General features: G+C 35.2%; 1 protein-coding gene across 1 annotated transcript in view; it reads left to right on the top strand.

Moving 5' to 3' along the window:
- Positions 1-1,094: 1,094 nt before the first annotated feature.
- Positions 1,095-16,437, top strand: part of LOC107731578 (semaphorin-4A-like) — a 26,349-nt gene continuing 11,006 nt past the window's right edge. The window contains 6 exon segments of the mRNA XM_016542699.1: positions 1,095-1,352; positions 11,447-11,607; positions 12,288-12,347; positions 12,470-12,568; positions 14,218-14,323; positions 16,027-16,149. Coding sequence (XP_016398185.1) covers positions 1,259-1,352; positions 11,447-11,607; positions 12,288-12,347; positions 12,470-12,568; positions 14,218-14,323; positions 16,027-16,149 — 643 coding nt within the window. The 5' untranslated portion in view covers positions 1,095-1,258.

Raw genomic sequence — 16,437 nt, 5'->3', positions numbered from 1 at the left:
TGAAGTGTATATAGTTTTATTTTTATGTGTTCATTCAATTTCTTGAATGCTACTGGTAAATGCACCTACTGTACCTAAAAAAAATAAAGCACTGTTTGTTTTATTATGTGTATTTGTTATGTGTATCTTTGTTCTTATTTTTTAATAACAAAAGATAAAATAAATGACAGATTTTTATCTACATCCACTTTGGCCTAAATATCTGCCATTCTTTTTTATTTTGTATTTTTATATTTATTTTATTAATGTTGGTTTAATATGGTTTTACAAAACTTTTATACCTTTTTCAAGAATGACGCTAAAAATGTCATATGGTGTAACCATCAAATAAGAAGTAATATCATTAGTATAGTTTACCTGTCACCCTGAGATTTTATACTCTCAAAAATATTAAAAAGAATTTTAATTATAGAAAGTAAAAAACATTCTTCTGAAATAAGATTTATTCAAGTAAATAATTGATCAGGATCATCGGTGCCTGTATAAATGCATGATGGTCAAGAGAGCACTTCACGTCAACAAGTGTTTAGTAAATCTTGGTTAAAGCACAAGACACCAGTCACCATGTTTCTGTTTTTGGCTCACAGGGATTTCCATCATATAGTCATTAGATCAGACATGATTCAACATGCTTTATGTTGAAAACCCTCCAGCTTCATTGAGTTTCCATTTCCTGCTCCACGCTCACTGATGAGAGAAACCCCACTCCATGTTTGCTCCATAGCTAAATTAGCACCCAGTTTCTGATCCACTGTAAAGTTCTTTTTATTATATATTGTAAATATGTAGATATATGGCTATATTAAATGGAAGAATTAGCGTATTGCTCCGTTTGCACTACGCACTTTTCATGGTCACATTATTTATCAATTTATCATTGCACTGACTTTCTCTAGATGGTTAGTCTCTTTTTAAAAAATAAGAATGTAAAAATGGAACTTAAATTCCGTCCCCCAGTCACTGATGAAGTCATGTGCTGATGTATGTAATCTCTTGACTTACTTAGGCTCATGCAAAAATTCTGAAAGAGGAAGAGGTAACTTCAGAGGAAGTGATGACTTGAAGGACGATTTCTAACCCGCTCTTAATTTTTCTGAGCAGATGAGATGACGGCAGACTCCTTTGGCAGTTTGAAGTGGTGTCCCTGTGGGATACTCCGTGCTGAAAGGACAAGAGCAGAACCCGACAGCGACAGATAGACTGGTCTTTGGTTTCAGCTCATCTGTTGTGCTCAGCGGCCTCCTGGTTTTCCATCAGGATGGAGCATTCAGCATCACTCTGTGCCTGTCTGTCTCTTCTGACTGTCCTCAGCTGTCATTCTCATGTCCTCCCCCGACTCTCTTTTCCCATGGGTAAGTCTCATTTTTAAACTTCTGAAGATTTTTGAACTGCAATTTAGAGCAACAGGTTTTTTTGTTTTTGTTTTAAATGCCGTTGAATAACTTTTTATATTATTTTTATTTTATATTTGAATAACTTGTGAGCTGCTATCATTCTTTTATCTTTGGCCCGAAGTGGTTATCAGAAGGTAAATTAAGATGAATTTTTTAATCAAGTATAGCCTATCATTAAACAAGATTAACCTCTGTATGTTAAACATACTTAAACATACCCTTAGGATGCTTTACATCATCACATCAACATTGTAGATAATTGCATTTGTATACATTTGTAAGTGTCTTTTAATAGCATGAATATATGATTGTGACACCTTCAGATCAGTGTTATTTGTTATTTATTTATATTATAGTATTCATATTTTGAATTAAATTATTATTTTTATTTTAGTTTGAGTATTTTTATTATGTGAATTTGTCATTTCATTATTTTTTTTTTATATTTCTATTTACCTTTGTTTTTATTTTGCTTCAGTTTTAGTAATTTTACTTCAGCTTAAACGAAAATTCAAAATTTTGCCTTGGCAATTCACTGAAATTAACTGTTTTTTTTAAATCTAATATTTATATTTTAGTTTCAGCTTTACTTGAATTAACAAAAACTCTTCTTTAATAGTTTTAGTTTTAATTAAGAGTTACAACACTGTTTCAAATTGTCTTGAAGCTTTTTTTTTTTTTTACTGGAGCCTAGTAAAAAATAAGCATGTTGTTGTTGTTGTTGTTTTCTGTAAAATGTACCAACACTTTAAATGATAAATTAATTCAATATATAATATTTTCAAAACATGAAATTGCAGCATGATATTAAATCGCAATCGCAATATTGGTAAAAAAAAATCGCAATTAGATTATTTTCCAAAATCGTTCAGCCCTAGTCAGCATGCTGCAATTTCATGAAATTTCACTTGAGGGCCTTTTTTGAAATGTCATTAATAATGGCCTACACGGCCGTGAGATGACCCTGGTTCACTTGGTTTAGCCGTGCACTGCAGTGACTGGTACAGGTACTTACTGAAAGACTTTGATTAGATGAGATGCTTAGCTGTGATTATGCCACAGACCTGCAAGAACATGGCTAGTATTTTCACATTTAATGTAAATGCAATTTGCAAGTTATTTGTTTTAAGAAAGGTTACTATGAAAAAGGAATACTTGATATGCTGCTGTTGTGTGACTGTTGTTAGAACGTCATAATAATCACAATTGTCCATTTAGTTCCACTGGAGAAACTAGTTAATTGTAAAAAATATTAAATAATACTAATATAAAAATAATACCTATATTATCAAGAATACATTATTTCAGAATGATTTTGCAGACATTAAGCATTTTATTAAGAGATTATTGTCCATGACTTTGAGTCAGTCTGCACAGATTCAGTTTGCACAATGTTTATCCATTTTTATCATTTGTTTATCTTTAAATTCCAACAGGGGTAGAAATGGTAGTCTGTTAAAAAGCTTTCTTTTTACAATGATTTAGTTTTTCACTAACAAGAAAAGATAACAAGCAGGAAGCCTAAGAGAGATCATTACAACAAAAATTGTTCCATGATCATACTTATTGCTCTAGAAAGCATTAGATGTATGAGGAATGAAAGACCCTGCATGGATCCTCTTAAGAGGAAGCGTCTGTCCCTCACCTCAATGGGAGCTTTGATGCAGATGTCCTTGAATGGCCTCTTGGTATATTTCTGAAACTTCTAGATAAGGTTTCATTTCTCCTGTGGCCTCACACTAACTTGACAACAACAAGGTACTTCTCTCAGGTTATTAAAATCTAGGAACTTGTAGCAGACTTTATTGCCATATAAAGCTGTCACTGATTTGACACGGTTGAATAATTTTGTTCTTATATGTTTGCTTTGGCATGCATTTGCTGTTTAGTAATTTCACTTTCAAAGTTTTTTATTGGTATGATTGCTTAATATACAGTGGGTACGGAAAGTATTCAGACCCCCTTAAATTTTTCAGTTTTTTTTTTTTAATAAATCTGCAAAAATGTCAACAATTCTGTGTTTTTCTGTCAATATGGGGTGCTGTGTGTACATTAATGAGGAAAAAAATTAACTTAAATGATTTTAGCAAATGGCTGCAATATAACAAAGAGTGAAAAATTTAAGGGGGTCTGAATACTTTCCGTACCCACTGTATGTATTGCCACAATATAAATGCAAAAAGTCGGTATACTCACCAAAGCTGCATTAATGCATTTATTTATTTACATTAAAAAAATGCAGTAAAAATAGTCAATATTATTACTATTCAAAATAACCATTTTCTATTTCAATATATTTTAAAATGTAATTTATTTCTGTGATCAAAGCTGAATTTTCAGCATCATTACTCCAGTCTCACATGATCCTTCAGAAATCATTCTAATATGCTGATTTGCTGCTCAAGAAACATTTATTATTATTATCAATGTTATGAACAGTTGTGCTGCTAAATATTTTTTCAGGATCATTTGATGAATAGAAAGTAAATTGTAAATGTTATAATTTAATGCATCCTTGCTGAATAAATGATCAATTAATTAAAAGTGTTACAGACCATAAACTTCTGAACAGTAGATAAGATATAAGATGCCTTAATAAAGAATAATAATTGCAATATACAGTACAATATAAAAATAAAATATCGTAAGCATTACTATGATAGTTTGATATTGTATTTCCACTTCTTTGATACAAATAATTGTCTTGGTTGAATAATTTGACCCTCTTAACACACATTAAACAATGTGATTTGTGGTTTTAGGGTAATGAATTATGGTGTGTTCACACCAGACGCGAATGTAATTATTCGTCCACCATGGTTGATCGCGCTGTTTTTATTCACGCGAGTGACACGAAAAACATCCCGCGAGTAATCTAGAGCGAGTGACGCGATGAGCATATTCGCTTCGCGTCTGGTGTGAACACACCATTAGGCCTAAACTTTTGAGAAACAAGAAAGTAAACAGATGAATTTGCTGGTGTAGTTGAAAGTGGTTATTCTTGTTAGGCCCTCTCTGAACCAGAGTTATTTGATAAGAGGAGGCCAGTATGTGGTTTTGCAAAGCAGGGCAGAATCAGGCTGAACCTGGCAAAAGTCACAAGAATCAGCTAAAGGGGTCATAAAGAATATCTCTTTGGTTTTGAGACTTTAGTCTTTGCAACTTCAGGGATCTTATCTATGCACAATCAGCTTGTAACACTCCAAAGAGAAAGGAAAACTTGAAATCGCATCATATGACCCCTTTAAAAAGAGTTTCTTCTTGTTTATCTGAACAACTGAAAGACGGAGGTACAGTTGCTTAGACATGCAGATACATCAGTTTTGCTGATTCAGGTTCAGTCATTTGACCTGTGAGTGTTTGCTTACTCGTCATGTAAATGGCCAAACGTGAGTGTGAAGATTACAGGGCTTAATTCAGACTCTGAGTCTCTGTTTCCCAGCACTACCAATTACACTCAGTACCCAACGGTCACACTCATGCAGGTGATTGAGTCGGATGTGATGATGACACCTGCAAACCGATAATCGCTGCAGAATGACACTAGCTGCAGAAACATGAAAACCAGACTTGATTGAATAAGCAGTAGCCTGCATCAATATATGCTTGTTGTATTCTTTTATTTTTAGCAATATGAATTGAAAATTATTAAGGTATATTTACATCAATTTCATCCAGTTGTGGATATTTTAAGGGGTCATTTTGTTATTTAATATATGTATTTATGAATTTATGTGTGCTTGCTTTATTTATTGCAAGTACGTTTTTGTGCATGTAGCTCAATTATATGTTTATAATTGGATTAATGGCTCAATTGGATTGAAAAGTCTTCATGTAAACACCTCCATCGATCCGAATAAAATTTCAGTTGGATTGAAAGGGGTGTTTTGGACTTGTGTATAAATGCTTTTTTTTTTTTTTTATTATATGTAAAAATGCTTTATTCCGACTATCTTCTCATTCAGATTAAAAAATATCCTGTGCACATGCGCAGTACCATCGTATGTCTTACCAATGTTTATTTGTCTCACGTCTAACAAACTGCTCAGTGGAGCAATATTTTTCACAATAGTTGCTAAAAACCTCTTCTGATGTATGTCATCAAGAAATGACAATAATGCTGACGTAGCTCCAGTGGAAGTGTCTTTCTCTAATTCTGAAAGCACACTTAATCAGTATGTGAATTGGATTGCAGTGTCTAGGGTTTGTATATTCGTATGAAATCAGATTGGATTCATCGACAAGAATTAGTGTTATGATAACATATATATAGTGATAATTTCGTTTTTTGACAATTTTTCATGCTCTTTATATTATTCTGTTGGTTAATAGTTCAGAACAAGTCATTTAGAATATAATTGGTAACACTTTAATTTATGGACCATTTCTCACTATTATCTAGTTGCTTATTAGCATGAATATTACTAGCATACTGGCTGTTTATTAATACTTATAAAGCACATATTAATGCCTTATTCTGCATGACTATATTTTAGATCCCTTAACCCTATACCCCATGCCTAGGGTTGGGTACTGTTCACATTTGAACCGGTACGGTACCGGTATCGGTACCTGAATTTCGGTGCCGGTACCCAACGGTACCTTTTTTCGGTACTTTACTCTCTTGTGTAATTACAAAAACATTTATTTCAGTGAAATAATAAGTCCAAAAGTCTCAATTTCAACATTTTGAACAATAGGACCCTACAAACTTTTTCTTTCTTTCTTTCTTTTTTTTTTTTTTCTCCCGGAAATTCTTTTAATTTTTCTGAAAATCAAATGAAGGCATTAAACATTTATTTTAAATCAAATGAAAATTAAACCCTTTTATTTTTTGGCAAACAAACTGGTTTACAAAAAAACAAAAAAAGGTTTACTGTTGAAATTAATACATGGAGGAAAAATTGTGTGAATATTCCTTTAAAACATTTATTAATAGGCTAATAATTGTATTATTTTTTTTCTACAATTAAGTGATTAATCTGGTTGTAATATTTATTTTTGTCATTTAATTGTTTTATTTAAATTTGATAGAAAATGGAATATTTAAAGATGTACATTATACTTTACAAAAGTAATACAAGAGTATTATATTTCTGTTACATGTTAAACCGTACTTTTATTCTGACAGGTTGCCATGAAGTTTCTGTGTGTATACAGTATGATGATGCTAGTTTTCTCAAATGAAACGGTAAAATTCTCGTGAAGTGACTCTCACAGCAGCTCTGGAGATTAAGTTTTGTGTTCATGCCGTCATATAGTGAGACACAGAGGCTGAAAATCACCGCGAGCGTCACGCGTGCTTCAGTATTTGTGTAGTAAACAAAACCGCGTTTCCGCCATTCATACATACAGAGGCAAGCGGAACATGCAGGATTCATATTTAAACCATCTTTTTGCATTTTAATATTCACAGACACTAGTTCATATAGCGATTCGAATTAAGTGGCAGTGGCTACTTTTGATGCATTTGTCCAAAATTTACGAATTCCGTGGCATTCCGCGCTATAGAATAAATTATGTTTTTATGAATGGACTCCACGATCCCGTCCGCGTTTTCGCAGAAACCATATGGCCCTAGAAATGTAACCACACTTCAGAACATTTCGGCTTGCCCTGTGTGTTGTGTGAACGAGTTGCAGGGGTGACCTCACGTCACAGGGTCTCTCTTTCTCTCTCTGTAGCGTATGTGCCCAGATGCGTTCTCAGGTACCGAAATTTGGCACCGACTGATTTAACGTGAATCGGTACTCGGTAGTATTAAAGTACCGAGTTCGGTACCCTACCCATGCCTAAACTTAACAACTACCTTCCTAACTATTAATAAGCTGCAAATTAGGAGTTTATTGAGGCAAAAGTCATAGTTAGTTAATAGTGAGAACTGGTCATTAAAATAGAGTGTGACCAAATGATTTATAGTAAAATAAACTTATCTTAAAAGGTAAAGGCAGTTTTGATTCCTAATGTGACTTTAAGTAGCACAGGTATATTTGAAGCAATAGCCAATATAAATACATTGTATGGGTTAAAATTGTCGATTTTTCTTTTATGCCAAAAATCATTAGGATATTAAGAAAAGATCATGTTCCATGAAGTTATTTTGTAAATTTTCTACCGTAAATATATTAAAACTTAATTTTTGATTGGTAATATGCATTGCTAAGGACTTCATTTGGACAACTTTAAAGGCAATTTTTTCAATATTTAGATTTTTTGGCACCCTCAGATTCCAGATTTTCAAATAGTTGTATCTCGGCCAAATATTGTTCTATCATAACAAACTATACATCAATGGAAAGCTTATTTATTCAGCTTTCAGATGATGCTTTTCAATTAAAAAAAATTTACACTTATGACTGGTTTTGTTGTCCAGGGTCACATATTTCTACATTAAACCTGGTCAAGGAGGTTTTAAACTTTTGGGTCATTATGAATTAAGTGAAGCGCTGCTTAAATTTCTCTGGTCTGTACTGAGAGAATGTACCCTGGGGTTGCATAATTTCACAGCCGTGTGCTGACTGTCAGATCCACATTCTTTACAGGCCTCACAAACAAGAGAGCAGCTCATATGAGGAATTACAGGACTTTAGTTCAGTGAAACGCTTAAGAGGCCACAATCACCATTAAGTGCTGCTAATAAGCCAAGATTTTCTTGGAAAGTCCTCCTCCTTCACCCTTTTTGCTACCAGAACATTGAACATTTTTAAAGACGGTATATGTCTTTTTTTAATAATTGTTTATTTATCAGCTGTTTTTGAGCAGATTGTCATTTCCTGTCTGAAATCTGTTGTTTTAAACATGTTACGAAACACGCTAAGAGACTTACACTTTAATAGTTATCAAATGAACAAAAACATTTGACTCAGGGTCAGGAGGTGTGAATTCTGTGGAAATCGGCAGAGATTTCTGTGAAGCTACAATCACACAGAAGTTGCCATGTGCCATGTGTCATGTGAGTGATATAGTAAAAATGGGAGGAGGAGGAAAAGCGCTGCTGACGTTCTCCTTCTCGCTCAGAGCTCTGTTTAGAGTAGACAGCTGGTATGCTGCGGCTCTGCTTTAGGATTAGCCTCCCCACGGAGACCAGTGTTTTCATTTCAGGGTCAGGACGTTCACATGTTCTCTGCAGAATAAGAACTTTGGTTAGGGCAAAAATGTGTTGATTTTAATGTGACTTAGTTAAGTTAATAAGCTTGCTTAGTCATTGAGCTTCCTGTATGACCTCACTATCCTTGCTGTCGGCGCTTTTCCAAACACCCTGCGAAGGCCTGGATGGCGGTGTGTGTTTCTGCAAGCATTGGCAGGAGCTTTTCAGATCTGAAATAGTTGCGTAACAGCACCTCACCCCTCTGTCCTTCTTTCCCAGCTTTCTGTATTTTCAGTCTGAAAGTTTTTTCTGGTGAAAGTTAATACATTTAAGATTTGTCATTATATTTGGGAAATAAATGTAACTGTGACACTATAATATATCGAGTTCTGAAGTTAAAGTTACCTTTAATGAATAAAATTATATTAAATATATATATATATATATATATACACAGTAATGTGGATAATATAAATGTGGATAAGAATATTTTATAATAACATTATTCACCTTTTTCATACAAAAAAAAAAGATTCAATAAAATTTTACATTTATTAATTTAATGCATAGGTATTAATAGATTGGAAAAGAAACACTTTCACAAGCTGTTAATGTTTCTTTCTTTCTTTTCTTCAACTCTGCGGTTTGTTCACCGTTCAGGTGAACCATGTTCATATTTGATCTAGCAAGTTTCCTGTTCAAGAGCTGACGGATGCTAACAGAGAAACAGTCACTGTTTTTGTAGATGGAGACTTTACTCATTTATTGAGACATCATTTTTAGATATGGTATGTAGGTTGTCATTGTTAACTAAACCACTTACATTTTCAGCTCTTGATGACATTACACATAGCTGTTTATTCTGAGGTCTGTTCATTTTCTCACAAACCATTGTGTATGGCTACTCAACAACATACGTTTATCTTGATTTAAATATTAACAAAGTTCCATGCGAACAGTTAAAATGAAACTAAATTGACAGCTAGCGTTACTGTTTTGCATAAAAACTTGTTACACAAGAAACATTTTAATAAATTTCATATTAAAGCTGTTCTTTAGAACTTTCTATTCATCAAAGAGTCTGGAAAATGGGAAATGTATTATGATTTCCACAAATATATGAAGTAGCGCTACTGTTTTCAACATTGATAAGAGATGTTTCTTGAGCAGCAAATCAGCATATCAGAATGATTTCTGAAGGATCATGTGACACTGAAGACTGGAGTAATGATGCTGAAAATTCAGATTTACATCACAGAAATAAATTAGATTTTTAAATGCATCACAATAAAAAAACAGTTATTTTAAATGGTAATAATATTTCACAATATTACTGTTTTATTGTATGTTTGTTCAAATAAATGCAGCCTTGGTCTGAGCATAAGAGACTTCTTTCTAAAGCATTAAAAAATCGTACAGACTTCACAGTCGTGTACACATTCCTATCCAAACTGTTCGGCCAATCATGTTCAACCCTTGCACAACATTACTGCGTGCATGGCTGCATGCATGTTTGATTTTGCATGTAGATCATGGCAGATATCGCCCCGGCACGCATTATGGCTGTGTAGTTTGTTCTGGCATATTTAACCAAATTAAAACACAATCAATAATTCATGCAGCCACCTTCATGTTTGGTTCTCATTCTCATTGTTCTGCTGTCAAAGGCGTGCATTGTGATTGATTATTTTTATAATAAAATGTTTGTGTGCGTGTGTTGAAGAGATCACTGGCCTTGATGTATGGTTACAGTTGCAGAAGATGAGCGTCTGCGGACACGTTTCAGCTTAAGCCATTTTATCTTAGTCTAGACTGAACCTGATTGAGCTGAGATGTATCTGAGATGTGGTTTTTATGGGACGATCACGGCTCTGAGAAAACTGTACCAACCACATTTAAATTTACGCACAGAAATGCACACAAACAAAACCACTGCAAGAGTGTAAGTCTAATAAAAGTCAAGTGTTTATGACGCACTCTATATAGCCTATAAAGAATGAACAGGAAGTCGCTGTTGTCTTTGCACGCTTCACAAATAGACTTCTTGGAAATTACAGTGTATTTCATCTGGGGAGATAGACTTCCTCATCATAGTGTTGAATTTTACCTTGAGGTTTAAAACAAGATCAACCCCGATTGATACATCATGTTGTGTTATTTGTGCTTGATAAAATAATCTCTCGGTCAAAACACCAGCAGACTCAAATTATCACCAAAGCACTGCATTGTCGTGAGAACTGTGTTTTTCTCGTGTCACAAATTGTTCTTGTGGAGGTTTGCCTGTCCTCTGGTGTCAGTGATTTTATCCCAGTTTCCCTCATTATTGCTGTCTCAGTGTTTGTTTATAATTCATCATCTGATGGCTGCTTCCTAAGAAACCAGCGGTTTTGACAAATGTCATGTGACACCTGTCATATTTTGCATCAGCTGACATCAATGCCACATTAAGATGCTTGGAAAAATGTCTTAATCCCAGAGTAAAGCCACTGAGTATTTATCAAATGTAGCTGTTTTGCTTGCTGTACTCTAATGGTACTGAGCTTTTACTGCTGTTATAGACTCCTGTAGTCATAGCTAGAGTAATTTTGAGATTAAATTCTCCAAATCATTTCGCTTGTGATCTTTTCACATCATGGTGAAGAATTATCTGGATTCTAAATCACCTCAGAATAAAATAATAATTGGATTTGGAAAATCAGGCCTTATGATGGACAGTTAATTAGGATAAATAATAGGGTTGTGCGTTGTTAAATTATTCACATCATATGCACACCCCACCTTAACTATCATTAATGGAATATGAAAATAATGTCACATCTTAATGATCCCAAATATTGACAACTCTTGCACTCTTGAAAATAATGGGAATTAGTGGTAACTATACAATAAGACTGTAATTTGCCATTTTTTCCCCAATTATGTTTCTGCTCATTCATAGTGGTTTTTCTTTTCTGCTGTGTCACAGGTAGTCCAGGACGTTCGCTCACTGTCTTCACAAACCCTGATGTTTACAACACCACCACGCTGTTGCTTGGCAACGATGAGGGCACTTTATTCGTCGGAGCACGTGATGCCGTTCTCACAATCGATGTCAGTCAGACTGATGCGATGACCGTGAAGGAAAAGGTCAGTGGGATTCTGATTTAGTACATGACTGACTGAAGGATATAACCTAGAAAATGTCAGCACAACAAATCAGAGTAACTGAAACATACCAATGAAACATAAAAAAAACATACTGTACATTATTAATGGATCATCTCTAGATGCTGTTTGGTCAATGCAGCAAAAATTCAAGCTATCTTATATTTCACAGTATAGTAACAGCTACCATAGCAAATCATTATTTATGGTGCATAGCAACCTTCTGTTATGTCTGGGACCTCAGTGTTTTCATTTATATACTATTTCATACTATTGTGTATAACATTTTATATAAGCAATAAAGCACTTTAGTCATGACTATAATCAAACTTTAGCAAAGACCTTTCGTACTTTATTGCTTGAATAGATTAAGCTGATCACAAAACAGCTTAGTCAATAAATATTAGCTTTTTTCTCACTGAAATAGGTAAATGATTTATTAGTTACGATTTATTTGTTAACTTTTATTCGTTTTAAATAATCAATGTGCTCTGAAAATTTAAGTGAATTAATATGTGTATTGTTTGCATGTATGTATATATTGTGTTGTTATTGTTTGTTTTCTTCCATCAGTTTAATAAGATTTCAAATAAATATCAGCTTTCTTTGTGCTGTGATATGCATGTGATGAATCTTACCCAGTTTTTACACTCACATTTCAGCTGGACTGGTCTCCGTCAGAAAAAGACCTCGCTGACTGTGCCATGAAAGGCAAAATGAAGGTATAGGAAACCTACCACTTTCAGTGCTGAACGGTCTTACCTTTTTGTCCCCTTATGTTAAACTGTGCAAATATTGGTCTTCATAGGCTGGTGCTTAACCTAAACCCCCTTTCCACCCTCAGATGGATTGTCATAACTTCGTGAGGGTTTTGCAAGTGCTGAACTCCACCCATATATACGCCTGTGGAACGTTTGCCTTCAGCCCCCGCTGCATCTACATCGTAAGACAGACAGCATCCATCTTTTCACAGTTATTTTTGCCCTTGGTTTACTCCTAGTAAGCCGCCTTTTCTCAGTCTGCAACAAACGATAGACCAAAAGTCATGCATTTCCATTTCCAGTAGTACAGAAGATGCCTCGAGTTCCGATCATATGCATATGCAGAATGTTCATATTTCAATTAGAGCTTCCATTGTGTTGAAATATTTAAACTTGCGGCTAGACTGTATGCAACCACCAGACTGGAAATGATGTGCTCTAATCAAAACTTTGAGTGCAGTTTTTCTTTTAGACGTATCGGTGGTCAGTTGTTTTGTTTAGATATATTGATACATTTTTCATTTATTTTACAATAGTGAATAAGTGGAGGGTAACAGCTGCTTCACAACCAGTTTAAAATTTCTGTGTGGCTGCCACTAGGGGGCAAATAGTGACAATCGAATATGCATGCCAGAGAGAGTGGAAGGGCTGCTTTACTGTGTAAGGGCCCATGTTTATGTAGTGTCCCCTCACATGACTCGCATAACTTTTTATAGTAAGATTTGATTAGTTTACGACTTCAGTGCTTTTTTATTGTATTATGTACTTTAAAGATAGAAACTTGAGTGACAGTCCTTCACATGCCATGTAGGCTTGCCGCGATAGACGGTGCTGACGGTGATACCGGTGTTAAGCCGCAACACCGGTTACGTCACTTGCCCACCACGTCACCGACCCCCACCGTCGTTTTGATTTTTTATAGAAATAAAAATCATTTAGTTCAATAAAAGAACAGACACTACAATTAAAAACTGAACGCGGCTGCTCAATGCAGCGTGCCGAACGACAGTCGCATCACACAGATCAGATTTCATTTCTCCAGTGAGGAGAGTGAGTCCAGCTGACTGACAAGAAGAGTGAGGTGAGACAGACAAGACAAAAGCAATATTTTGGATTTTGAAAAGCCTGTTGACATTTGCTGTTTATCTAAGGTGATTTTGGATGATCTTATTTAATTGGTTCCACATTGTTTGCTGATTTTTACTTTATTTAAACTTTGTGTAATTTATTTATTTATTTTTTTACATCAAGGTGTATGCCGTGCCTCCAAGCTTTCTTACTCGTTTTGCTAATAAACGTTCAAAATTCAAATAAACTAAAAACGAACAATTGCTTTACGCCGAATTGCCGCTATTTCGAAGTGAAAGTAAAATGCGCACGTGCTTTTACAAGCTATTTAAAAGTGAAGGAAAGCGAGGAAAAGAGGGAACGCCCCCACAGTGATACCGGTATTACCGGTGTTGTCACACATCGATTAACCGGTGGGAAAATTTCCTCACCGTCACAACCCTAATGCCATGAGCATTCTGTGATCCTGTCATGCGAACACTTGGTCTCAGTGCCACTTCCTCACTCTATGCTTTCATGAGTGTGAGAGGAAAAAGATGTGTGTGTGTGTGTCTTATGGGAGATGTGCATGCAAAATAGTAAGCCTCCTGAATGAAACCACCACAGCCTGTGAAAGATTTTATTACATTTCTCAATGTGTCTTTAGATCAAATCTGAACAATCAGCAGGGCGAAAATGTGGTGTGAACTTTCTCCTAATCTAATTGCTTCAAGTTGTGATCAGTGTATTGATGTGCATATGCATTATGTGCTCACCTCTACAGAATTCAAAGACGTTTGCCATGGCTACAGGCCCCAGAGGTAAGCCAGAAGAAGGCAGAGGCCGCTGTCCTTACGACCCGTACCAGAAGAACACCGCCATAACTGTGGGTAAGAATCCCTCCTCTGCCATGAATGTTATGTGCTGGCATTGGTTATATGGCCTATTCCACTCAGCATACGTACATAGTGTGTGTGTTTACTTCAGCGTCTGTAACAGGTTACAGTATTCACACTGCTCACATGCAGTATGGTGTTGTGTAGAAGAAGAATGGCTGGAAGTTAAGTTTTGGTGCTGAGCCTGTGAAAACACATCCCTGTAAACAAATTTCAGCCAGTTTTAGCATGTTAATGGATATGACTATGTTAATATATTTGGTTTTGGCAGACTATATCTGCTATGTACGCTGTATATAGGTCATTGGCTACCGAATCAGCAGAGGCCCATCAGCTTGTGCTGTGTAGTGAATTATGTTATTGTTCAGAGGTTTTTGGTCCAATAACTAATACCTTTGTTTTGTCAGATTTGGAAGAAGGAAGTTACTGGTCATCCAGTCTTTGAAATCACAAATACACTCTGTTAACTTGGCTCAGGTTTCAAGATATAAAGCAGAGTGTTATATACGTAACAGTGGAAACTATTGCCATGTTTCCTGATAGTCTCCACCCTAGGGAAGCATATACAAAGAGAAAAGTAAAGGACCGAATACTGAGCCCTGTGGCACTCCATACTTGACATGTTTTTGATCTGACCTTTGATCAATACATACAAACTGGTATCTTAAAAATGTAGAAAAGTGAATGTATACAGTATAATCACAACAAATTCCACTTGAAAAATAAATTCAAAGTCAAAATATTAAAGTATTTTAGTAGAGAAATGGAGAGTGATAAGCAGGCTACCAACACAGCACATACACAAACTATACACCAACAGGAAAAATGTCAGTGTCAGGAAATGTCAGCGTTACAATGCAACACAATCCCAGGTGTTGCAGTTTTGCTGATGCTGCTCTTACAGGCTAGTTATGTGTGTGGTGTGAAAAGGACCTTGCCATAAAGAAGAGAAGAGTGAACGAGAGAGAGACGGGCAGATTTCCCTCAGTCAACAGACACCATTAATCCTCTTGCTCTTAAATCCTTGTCTTGATCTACTTATCTTTGGGTGGCCGACATGTGACTTCAGACATGAGGCCTGAGAATGTTCACTTCACATTTACCTCACCATTAATCAGACAGGCCTACAGCCATGCATGAAATCCCAGCTGGCACACACTCCATCCTTTGTAATGTGTATATAGTATACAAAAGGTGCATAGATAGTGTTTGATTTTCAAAATATCCACCAATGCATGCTTATTTGGGCGAATATTGCCCACAACCCCTATCTTTATGGAATTTAAAACTTTTTTATTTATTTATGATGTCTCTCTTTGACTTTGAGACGAAAATGTGAGGCTGAAAGTGCCATAGCAGTGTTTAAATGCATGAACACAGAAATTACTAATTTGCCATTTTACTTTGCCATAGACTTTTATTGAAACAAAAGAAGAAATGCTAGGAATATCCAAGCTGTTGTTTTCCATAAGTAAAGTGGAAGAAAAGTTAAAAAAAAAAGTATCATAAAATAAGTCCATACCAGTTACCAAAACTTGGCGAATATGAATATTTACAACGACAAATAAGATTTTGTAATGTATTTTAGGTTAATGAATTTAGAATTTAGATCCTAATGACTGAGATTGTGAATGAAAAATGTTTGTGTTTATTTTTATGTGATTTAGCAAAATATAATGCTTCTTTGTATGTTTCAGATGGAGAACTGTACACAGGAACAGTGGCAGACTACAGGGGAACTCGGCCTGTCATTTCACGCCACTTGAGCGAAGGCAGCCATGTTGATCTTAAACTGGATGATACGCTTGGCTGGTTAGAAGGTAAGAAAACTTTTGTTTTTTAATGCTGCCACAAAAGCAAAGAGAGGGAGATTTTACTGATTCTGATTTTGCTTTACTGTCTACTCATAACACACACTCTTTTCTATTCTATGAGGGGCCGTACAAGCCATAATTCATTCTGGCACTCTCACACACTTACATTCTCCTTTCACATACATTCTTGCTTGCTTTCACACACTTACATTCTCCTTTCACATACATATATTTTTGCTTTCACACACTTACATTCTCCTTTCACATACATATATTTTTGCTTTCACACACTTA

Source organism: Sinocyclocheilus rhinocerous, unplaced genomic scaffold (genome assembly GCF_001515625.1).
Source record: "Sinocyclocheilus rhinocerous isolate Xijiao unplaced genomic scaffold, SAMN03320098_v1.1 scaffold429, whole genome shotgun sequence".
NCBI classification, from domain to species: Eukaryota; Metazoa; Chordata; class Actinopteri; order Cypriniformes; family Cyprinidae; genus Sinocyclocheilus; species Sinocyclocheilus rhinocerous.
The sequence above is the reverse complement of the archived record's forward strand: the minus strand, read 5'-3'. Positions and strand labels throughout refer to the sequence as shown.